Below are 11,759 nucleotides of genomic sequence, written 5' to 3'. Positions count from 1 at the left end.
TTTGTGTTTTTGCCATAGAAACAAGGGTGTTTCTTTGAGGAAAAAACGGTGTAAAACATTAAAAAAATAATAATAATAAAAAAAAACTAATATCAGCACATAAATCTGAAGTTAATCTATAATTTTTAATATATTTATATTAATATATGACTTACTTTTAACACTTTTATGAGCGGGACCTTTGAGGGTCCAAGGGACCTATATGGTGGAATTGTAATAATCACGCACAAAGTTCAAAAACAAATTATTCCAAATAAAATAATGTTGTTATGAATTATTGACATATTTAAGGCTCTGATCACTTTACATGAAATATTTCACTTTTTAATTTTTGGGGAGAAAATTTAGCATATTTTGTGTTTTTGACATAGAAACAAGGGTGTTTCTTTGAGGAAAAAACGGTGTAAAACATAAAAAAATTAAAAAAAATAAACTAATATCAGCACATAAATCTGAAGTTAATCTATAATTTTTTATATATTTATATTCATATATGACTTACTTTTAACACTTTTATGAGCGGGACTTTTGAGGGTCCAAGGGACCTATATGGTGGAATTTTAATAAACACGCTCAATGTTCAAAAATTAATTATGAATTAAAATGAATGTTATGAATTATTGACGTATTTGGGGCTCCACTCACTTCACAACAAATATTTGACTTTTGAATTTTTTTGGGGGAAAATAAGAACTTAATATCAACAGATACATCTAAGTTGATCTGGAAATGGAAGCGTTCAAAGCATAATATTAATGTATGATTTACTTTTAACACTTTTAAAACCAGTTTTCTTTTAATTGATCAGAGCTGTTTATGTATTCTATGGAGTAATGTAGTCAATCATAGAACTGGCATCCAATGGTATTCAAAAAGTATTGATTTTGAATCGAGAATCGTTTTGAACCGATTCTGAATCGAATCGTTACCCCCAAGAATGGAATGGAATCGTGCGGTGCCCGAAGATTCACAGCCCTAATCTCTAAAACTAATAGTAGCATGTCTATGGCAAATCCAGTGCAAATTAGCATCAAGCTAACGCATTTTGGAAGAACGCAGCCTTACTTTACGTGGGAGCGTATTTCTACCGGGCACGCTTGCTTTGTCGCAACCGGACGTGACGCAACCAAAACATCGGAATATTTTGTGGACGGAATTCAGTCGGCGCCTACAAAAGTACCGAATTCGGTACCCATCCCTACCCGTGGCACACATTCTTCCACACGCACGAACACACACTAAACTCGCACATCTGGCAAAGTCAAGCTAAACACCCGACTGGCGACTTGATTTTGTTACTTATTACAAAAAAACCATAAGAAATGCCCCTTGAACGTCCATCAGGAGGGACGACCTGTTAGCTCTTTGTTACTTGACATTGATTGCACTCTTTTTTATGGCACGTGAATAACATATAAGTCATTATAAACATCCTGGGTCCACTTTTCTCAACCTTTGCATACATCCTGTGTTTTTTTTTCTTTCTTTTTTTTGGATTGCAGTTGGCCTCATCATTTGTTGTTATTGTAAGTCGCAGCAGCTAAAATTAATTAAAATCAGATTAATTGGTTGCACTTTTTTTTCCCTTTATTGTAGTGCGCTGACCGTTGCTAAAATAAATCAAAAGTTGACGTAAAGGAACGCAGGTTTTGGCTTAATAGCGATGCAGGTATACATTTCTGTTTTTATATATAGATTTTGTTGATATTTCAAAAAATAGAATGTTTTTTTTAATAGCTTCTGTAGTCGGCTATATTATGAAATAAAAAAATTAATCGTTGACTCTCCTGTTAAAGTAGCATTAAAGTAAGCATGCTGCTTTTTAATATGGCAGTTTGATATTTTTGATAGGCATTCCTTATTAGTTTCATGCACGTCTTGTTTGCTTAATTGTTGAGTATCTACACAGTGAGGTCCAGAGGACCAACACACACACACACACACGCACACGCACACGCACACACACACACACGCTGACAGGCGGTCCTCCAGATGCTCCCGCTGTGGTTCCTAACGAGGGACTAACCATTAGGGACTATCCTGACCTCCCACCGTGTGTGACGATGACTCGGCGTAAAAAGCCGCAAAGAGAAAGTCTTTCTTCCGTCTTTCTTTCTCGTCTGTGGAGTCAAAATTCCTGTCCTTGGCAAGAAGCCCTCAGAAATCCATCGCTTGACCTCGCTCGTTCGATTACAACTGGTACCATTTCTTGTCCTTGCACTTCAACATGAGCTGAAAGAAAGGTGAGAAAATGTTAGGTTAGTTTGTTTTTGCCATTAAAAAAGGTAGTTTCTTTGACTAAAAGGCTATAAAACATAAAAAATATTAACAAAAACTTAATATCAAAGTATAATATTAATAAATGATTTACTTTTAACACTTTTATGAGTGGGGCCTTTGAGGGTCCAGGGGGCCTATAATGCGGACTTTTATTAAACAAACTATGAATCAAATCAATATTATGAATTATTGACATATTTAAGGCTTCGATCACTTTACATTAAATATTTGTTTGTTAAAATTATTTTTGGGGAAAATTTAGCATATTTTGTGTTTTTGCCATAGAAACAAGAGTGTTTCTTTGATTAAAAAAAAAAGGGTGTAAAACATACAAAAACAACAACAACAAAAAACTAATATCAGCACATAAATCTGAAGGTAATCTATAATTTGTTATATATTTATACTAATATATGACTTACTTTTAACACTTTTATGAGCGGGACCTTTGAGGATCCAAGGGGTCTATATGGTGGAATTTTAATAAACACGCTCAATGTTCAAAAACGAATTATAAATTAAAATCAATGTTGTTTTGAATTATTGACCTATTTAAGGCTTCGATCACTTTTATGCCATAGAAAAAAAAGGATGTTTTTTTGACAAAAAGGGCATAAAACATACAAAAAAAAACAACAACAAAAAACAACCTAATATTAACGGATATCTCTGAAGTTTATCTAGAAATGTAAGCGTTCAAAGTATAAATTTTTTTTTTAATATATGACTTACTTTTACAATCTTTATGAGTGGGACCTTTGAGGGTCCAATGGACCTACAATGTAGAATTGTATTAAAAAAAATAAAATAAAAAATTATGTATATATATATATATATATATATATATATATATATATATATATATATATATATATATATATATATATATATATATATATATATATATATATATATATATATATATAGAATGACAATATTTGACTTAATTTTTTTTATGGAAAAATATTGCATTTTTTGTGTTTATGCCATAGAAAAAAAGGGTGTTTCTCTGACAAAAAGGGTACAAAACATATATATCAAATATATATATATATATATATATATATATATATATATATATATATATATATATATATATATATATATATATATATATATATATATGTATAAAATATATAAAAGAATAATAAAAACCTAATACAAACAGATAGATCTAAAGTTTATCTAGAAATGTAAGTGTTCAAAGTAAAAAAAAAAAAAGATAATATATGACTTACATTTAATATTTTTATGAGTGGGACCTTTGAGGGTCAAAATGTGGAATTGTATTAAAAATCGTCAATGCTAAAAAAAAATACAAAAAAAATAAAATTCAAAAGTCAAATATTGTCATTATATATACATATATATATATACATATATATATATATATATATATATATATATATATATATACATATACATATATATATATATATATATATATATATATATATTTGACGTTTTTCAAAAGTCAAATATTGTCATTATACATATATATAAATATATATATATATACATATATATAAATATATATATATATATATATATATAATGACAATATTTGACTTTTATATACTGTATATATATATATATATATATATATATATATATATATATATATATATATATATATATATATATATATAATGACAATATTTAACTTTTGAATTTTGTAATGGAAAAATATTGCATAGAGGGTTTTTGCCTTAAAAAAAGTATTTTAATTGACAATAAATGCCTTAATCCTAAAAATTTTTTTTTTTTAATTATTCAACGGCTAAATCTGAAGTTGATTTGAGCATAGAAAGTAAAAAAATATATATAATAAAAAATAATGAATGACTTTTATGCCTGACAACCTTCCCGAGTCCCCAGGACATATACCATTAACCACCAGGGTTCAGTCCAAAGGTAGGATTTACCTCATGAGCATGCTTGGAGAAGGACTCTGCACTGGTCATCATCAGCGCCGTTCTTTCCTCCAGCTCACCCAGTCTCTGTCCTCTCTCGTCCAGAGCCACGCGGGCTCGGGCCAGCTCGCCCACGGCCCCGCTGGCCGCCACCTTCATGCCCTCCACCCCTGCCTGACCAGGGATGTGCTGGGCCAGACTCCTGGAGCCCTTGCCGGCCGCTGCCTCGCCGACTGCGGGTGGGATCAGACCAGGGTGGTTTTGAGTCCGGGAAAGATGGATTTTAACGGCAGATGAAAACAAATACCCACATAGCTCCTCTCTGTCGAAGGTGTGAGCGGTTCCTCCGAAGAAGCCCTTCAGGAAGCCTCTGTTCTGGGCCTCTGGTGTTTCTATGGGTGTAAACAATTCTCCCAGCATTTCCTGGACAAGAACAAAAAACATTTCATGGAGTCAGTAGATCAACTCCAACAGGAGCGTCCAAACTTTTTACTAAATATTCCCGTGAGTCGGTTTCTGGTTAGAACAGATTACGAGACCCAGCACACCATTGTGCAATTGTCTCTCGTTTAGACTTAGACAAACTTTATTTTCCACAAGGGAAATTGTTTCACACAGTAGCTCAGTTACAAAGGATGGAAAGGGTAAGGAAGTAGACTACAAATGTACCATAGTATCAAAATAAAATATAACATTGTGGAGGGGGGCGTGGTCTGCGGGCCTGCAGGTGAGTGGATTGCCCAGCTGGGGCTGGTTATCTAATCACCTGTCGCCCTGTATTAGCAGCAGCCGGTCCGAGACACGTGGTTGGAGTTGGAGCGAGAGACATGGTAGAAAGCAGCGCGAGACACACGCTAGAGAGACCGAGACTGGAAAGTTGCAAGAACAGTGTGCTGTTTTGGCACGTGTGCGTACAAATAAAAGTCTTTGTTACACCAGACTACCGGGCTCACAAGGAGGTTTATTACGGTCAGGAGGACCCACCAGGGTGAAACTTCACAAACATATACACTATATTGCCAAAACTATTTGGCCACCCATCCAAATGATGAGAATCAGGTGCCATAATCACTTGGCCCAGTGTATCAAATCAAGCACTTAGGCATGGAGACTGTTTCTACAAACATTTGTGAAAGAATGGGCCGCTCTCAGTGATTTCCAGCGTGGAGCTGTCATAGGATGCCACCTGTGCAACAAATCCAGTCGTGAAATTTCCTCTCTCCTAAATATTCCAGAGTCAACTTTATTATAAGAAAATGGAAGATTTTTGGGAACAACAGCAACTCAGCCACCAAGTGGTAGGCCACGTAAACTATAATATGTTAAAACAAACAAACAAACAAAAAAAAGTAGTGAAGCCGCAATATTAGAAGCGAAATGTGGCGAGGGATGACTGCAAATTTACAGTAAGTGCCCCCCCAAACAATGGTTTATTGGCTTTTATAATAGTTGTATTATTTCTGCGCTTCTACCGTATTTATTTCAATATTATTTCTAAATTAAAGAAGAAAAATGCATTTGCTTTGCGACCAATATTACTTGGTTATTTAGTTTCTTCAGTCATTTTTATCTTAGAAAATGCTTAATTTAAGACCAAAAATGTGTTAAATATGCTAAAATAAAAAAATAAAAAAATAAAATAAAAAACTTGAGTGAAGCTGCATATAAGCTGCGAGGAGTTACTTCATATCCAACCATTTTTTCCCACAATGGTTTATTGGCTTTTATAATAATTGTATTATCTCTGCACTTCTATCTATTTATTTAATATAATTTTTAAATGAAAGAAGAAAAATATGTTTGCTTTGCGGCCAATATTAATTTGTATTGATATTTTTTCTTGGTTTATTTAGTCATTTTCATCTTGGAAAATGCATAATGTAGGACCACATTTTTTAAATATATGCTGAAAACAAAACAAACGAAAACAAAACAAAAAACAAAGCAATATTTGAAGCGAGATGTGGTGAGGGATGACTGTATATTGAATTTTTTCTTTTTTAAACAATCGTTTATTGGCTTTTATAATAATTGTATTGTCTGTGCACTTTTATCGTATTTATTTAATATTATTTTTAAACGAAAGAACAAAAAAATGTTTGCTTTGCGGCCAATATTAATTTGTATTGATATTTTTTCTTGGTTTATTTAGTCATTTTCATCTTGGAAAATGCATAATGTAGGACCACATTTTTTAAATATATGCTAAAAACAAAAACGAAAACAAAACAAAAAACAAAGCAATATTTGAAGCGAGATGTGGTGAGAGATGACTGTATATTGAATTTTTTCTTTTTTAAACAATCATTTATTGGCTTTTATAATAATTTTATTGTCTGTGCACTTTTATCGTATTTATTTAACATTATTTTTAAATGAAAGAAGAAAAATATGTTTGCTTTGCGGCCAATATTACTTTGTATTGATATTTTTTTTTGGTTTATTTAGTCATTTTCATCTTGGAAAAAGCATAATGTAGGACCACATTTTTTTAAATACAAAATAAACGAAAACAAAACAAAAAACAAAGCAATATTTGAAGCGAGATGTGGTGAGGGATGACTGTATATTTAATTTTTAGTTTTTTAAACAATCGTTTATTGGCTTTTATAATAATTGTATTATCTCTGCACTTCTATCGTATTTATTTAATATCATTTTCAAACAAAAGAAAAAAAATATGTTTGCTCTGCGGCCAATATTACATTGTATTGATTTTCGTTTTTTTTTACTTTATTTAGTCATTTCTATCTTGGAAAATGCTGAATGTATGACAATTTTTTTTCAATATATGCTAAAAACACAACAAACGAAAAACAAAACAAAAAAACAAAGCAATATTTGAAGTGAAATGTGTATACTACATTTTTTTTTCTTTTTTAAACAATCATTTATTGTTTTTTTATAATAATTGTATTATCTCTGCACTTTTATTGTATTTATTTAAATATTATTTTCAAATGAAAGAAGACAAATAAGTTTGCTTTGCGGCCAAAATTAATTTGTGTTAATATATATATTTTTAGTCTATTCAGTCATTTTTATCTCGGACCAAAATAAAATTGGAATATATAGTAAAAACAAAACAAAGGAAAAAGAAAAAAAAAAGCAATATTGAAGTGAGATGTGGCAAAGGGATGACTATATTTAAGCATTGTTTTTCTTTTTTACACAATAGTTTATTGGCTTTTATAATAATTGTATTATCTCTGCACTTTTATTGTATTTATTTTAATATTATTTTTAAATTAATTAAGAAAAATAAGTTTTCTTAGCGGCCAAAATTAATTTGTGTTAATATATATATTTTTAGTTAATTTAGTCATTTTTATCTCGGACCAAATTTTTTTTGAATATATAGTAAAAACAAAACAAACGAAAACAAAAAAAAAAGCAATATTAAAGTGAGATGTGGCAAAGGGATGACTATATTTAAGCATTGTTTTTCTTTTTTACACAATAGTTTATTGGCTTTTATAATAATTGTATTATCTCTGCACTTTTATTGTATTTATTTAAATATTATTTTTAAATGAAAGAACAAAAATAAGATTGCTTTGCGGCCAAAATGTATTTGTGTTCATATATATATCTTTAGTTAATTTAGTCATTTTTATCTCGGATCAAATTTTTTTTTAATATATAGTAAAAACAATACAGACGAAAAAAAAAAAAAAAAGCAATATTGAAGTGAGATGTGGCAAAGGGATGACTATATTTAAGCATTGTTTTTCTTTTTTACACAATAGTTTATTGGCTTTTATAATAATTGTATTATCTCCGCACTTTTATTGTATTTATGTAAATATTATTTTTAAATGAAAGAAGAAAAATATGTTTTCTTTGCGGCCAAAATTAATTTGTGTTTATATATATATTTTTAGTTAATTTAGTCATTTTTATCTCGGACCAAAACAATTTTGATTATATAGTAACTGCGTGGGTTCCCTCCGGGTACTCCGGCTTCCTCCCACCTCCAAAGACATGCACCTGGGGATAAGTTGATTGGCAACACTAAATTGGCCCTAGTGTGTGAATGTGAGTGTGAATGTTGTCTGTCTATCTGTGTTGGCCCTGCGATGAGGTGGCGACTCGTCCAGGGTGTACCCCGCCTTCCGCCCGATTGTAGCTGAGATAGGCTCCAACGCCCCCCGCAACCCCGAAGGGAATAAGCGGTAGAAAATGGATGGATAGTAAAAACAAAACAAACGAAAACAAAAAAAAAAGCAATATTGAAGTGAGATGTGGCAAAGGGATGACTATATTTAAGCATTGTTTTTCATTTTTACACAATAGTTTATTGGCTTTTATAATAATTGTATTATCTCTGCACTTTTATTGTATTTATTTAAATATTATTTTTAAATGAAAGAAGACAAACAAGTTTGTTTTGTGGCCAAAATTAATTTGTGTTAATAAATATATATATTTTTAGTTAATTTAGTCATTTTTATCTCGGACCAAAAAAAAATTGGAATTTACAGTAAAAAACAAAACAAACGAAAACAACAAAAAAGCAATATTTGAAGTGAGATGTGGCAAAGGGATGACTATATTTAAGCATTGTTTTTATTTTTTACACAATAGTTTATTGGCTTTTATAATAATTGTATTATCTCTGCACTTTTATTGTATTTATTTAAATATTATTTTTAAATGAAAGAAGACAAATAAGTTTGCTTTGCGGCCAAAGTTAATTTTTGTTCATATATATATTTTTAGTTTATTTAGTCATTTTTATCTCGGACCAAAATAAAATTGGAATATATAGTAAAAACAAAACAAACGAAAAAAAAAAAAAAAGCAATATTGAAGTGAGATGTGGCAAAGGGATGACTATATTTAAGCATTGTTTTTCTTTTTTACACAATAGTTTATTGGCTTTTATAATAATTGTATTATCTCTGCACTTTTATTGTATTTATTTAAATATTATTTTTAAATGAAAGAAGACAAATAAGTTTGCTTTGCGGCCAAAGTTAATTTTTGTTAATATATATATTTTTAGTTTATTTAGTCATTTTTATCTCGGACCAAAAATGTTTTGAATATATAGTAAAAACAAAACAAACGAAAACAAAAAAAAAAGCAATATTGAAGTGAGATGTGGCAAAGGGATGACTATATTTAAGCATTGTTTTTCTTTTTTACACAATAGTTTATTGGCTTTTATAATAATTGTATCATCTCTGCACTTTTATTGTATTTATGTAAATATTATTTTTAAATGAAAGAAGAAAAATATGTTTTCTTTGCGGCCAATATTAATGTGTGTTTATATATATATTTTTAGTTAATTTAGTCATTTTTATGTCGGACCAAAAATTTTTTGAATATATAGTAAAAACAAAACAAACGAAAACAACAAAAAAAAGCAATATTGAAGTGAGATGTGGCAAAGGGATGACTATATTTAAGCATTGTTTTTCTTTTTTACACTATAGTTTATTGGTTTTTATAATAATTGTATTATCTCTGCACTTTTATTGTATTTATGTAAATATTATTTTTAAATGAAAGAAGAAAAATATGTTTTCTTTGCGGCCAAAATTAATGTGTGTTTATATATATATTTTTAGTTAATTTAGTCATTTTTATGTCGGACCAAAATTTTTTTGAATATATAGTAAAAACAAAACAAACGAAAACAAAAAAAAAAGCAATATTTGAAGTGAGATGTGGCAAAGGGATGACTATATTTACGCATTGTTTTTCTTTTTTACACAATAGTTTATTGTCTTTTATAATAATTGTATTATCTCTGCACTTTAATTGTATTTATTTAAATATTATTTTTAAATGAAAGAAGAAAAATAAGATTGCTTTGCGGCCAAAATTTATTTGTGTTCATATATATATCTTTAGTTAATTTAGTCATTTTTATCTCGGATCAAAAAAAAATTGAATATATAGTAAAAACAAAACAAACAAAAACAAAAAAAAAAAGCAATATTTGAAGTGAGATGTGGCAAAGGGATGACTATATTTAAGCATTGTTTTTCTTTTTTTACACAATAGTTTATTGTCTTTTATAATAATTGTATTATCTCTGCACTTTTATTGTATTTATTGAAATATTATTTTTAAATGAAAGAAGAAAAATAAGTTTGCTTTGTGGCCAAAATTAATTTGTGTTAATAAATATATATATTGTTAGTTAATTTAGTCATTTTTAATCTCGGACCAGAAAAAAATTGGAATATACAGTAAAAACAAAACAAACGGAAAAAAAAAAAAAAGCAATATTGAAGTGAGATGTGGCAAAGGGATGACTATATTTAAGCATTGTTTTTCTTTTTTTACACAATAGTTTATTGGCTTTTATAATAATTGTATTATCTCTGCACTTTTATTCGATTTATTTAAATATTATTTTTAAATGAAAGAAGACAAATAAGTTTGCTTTGCGGCCAAAGTTAATTTTTGTTAATATATATATTTTTAGTTTATTTAGTCATTTTTATCTCGGACCAAAATAAAATTGGAATATATAGTAAAAACAAAACAAATGAAAAAAAAAAAAAAGCAATATTGAAGTGAGATGTGGCAAAGGGATGACTATATTTAAGCATTGTTTTTATTTTTTACACAATAGTTTATTGGCTTTTATAATAATTGCATTATCTCTGCACTTTTATTGTATTTATTTAAATATTATTTTTAAATGAAAGAAGAAAAATAAGATTGCTTTGCGGCCAAAATTTATTTGTGTTCATATATATATCTTTAGTTAATTTAGTCATTTTTATCTCGGATCAAATTTTTTTTTGAATATATGGTAAAAACAAAACAAACGAAAACAAACAAAAAAAAGCAATATTGAAGTGAGATGTGGCAAAGGGATGACTATATTTAAGCATTGTTTTTATTTTTACACAATTGTTTATTGGCTTTTATAATAATTGTATTATCTCTGCACTTTTATTGTATTTATTAAAATATTAGTTTTAAATGAAAGAAGACAAATAAGTTTGCTTTGCGGCCAAAGTGAATTTTTGTTAATATATATATTTTTAGATTATTTAGTCATTTTTATCTCGGACCAAAAATTTTTTTGAATATATAGTAAAAACAAAACAAACGAAAACAAACAAAAAAAAAGCAATATTGAAGTGAGATGTGGCAAAGGGATGACTATATTTAAGCATTGTTTTTCTTTTTTACACAATAGTTTATTGGCTTTTATAATAATTATATTATCTCTGCAATTTTATTGTATTTATTTAAATATTATTTTTAAATGAAAGAAGAAAAATAAGTTTTCTTTGCGGCCAAAATTAATTTGCGTTTATATATATATTTTTAGTTAATTTACGTAGTCATTTTTATCTCGGACCAAAACATTTTTGAATATATAGTAAAAACAAAACAAACGAAACAATATTTGAAGCGACAGTATATTTAAGCATTTTTTTTCTTTTTTACACATTAGTTTATTGGCTTTTTTATAATAAACGTAGTATCTCTGCATTTCTACCTAATTTATTTCAATACTATTTTTGAATTGAAGAAGAAAAATATGTTACATAATATGTATGTAAGAATGTGTTCTAAAAAGCATGTCAT

General features: G+C 28.7%; 1 protein-coding gene across 8 annotated transcripts in view; it reads right to left on the bottom strand.

The window, feature by feature from the left end:
• Positions 1-11,759, bottom strand: part of stxbp5l (syntaxin binding protein 5L) — a 516,749-nt gene continuing 504,990 nt past the window's right edge. For all 8 annotated transcript variants that reach the window (XM_062067482.1, XM_062067484.1, XM_062067485.1 and 5 more), the window contains 3 exons: positions 4,505-4,616; positions 4,206-4,426; positions 1-2,232 (listed from right to left, as the gene is read on the bottom strand). In XM_062067482.1, coding sequence (XP_061923466.1) covers positions 2,191-2,232; positions 4,206-4,426; positions 4,505-4,616 — 375 coding nt within the window. In that variant the 3' untranslated portion in view covers positions 1-2,190. The remainder of the gene's footprint in view (positions 2,233-4,205; positions 4,427-4,504; positions 4,617-11,759) is intronic.

The sequence above is a fragment of the Entelurus aequoreus genome, linkage group LG13 (genome assembly GCF_033978785.1).
Source record: "Entelurus aequoreus isolate RoL-2023_Sb linkage group LG13, RoL_Eaeq_v1.1, whole genome shotgun sequence".
NCBI classification, from domain to species: domain Eukaryota; kingdom Metazoa; phylum Chordata; class Actinopteri; order Syngnathiformes; family Syngnathidae; genus Entelurus; species Entelurus aequoreus.
The sequence above is the reverse complement of the archived record's forward strand: the minus strand, read 5'-3'. Positions and strand labels throughout refer to the sequence as shown.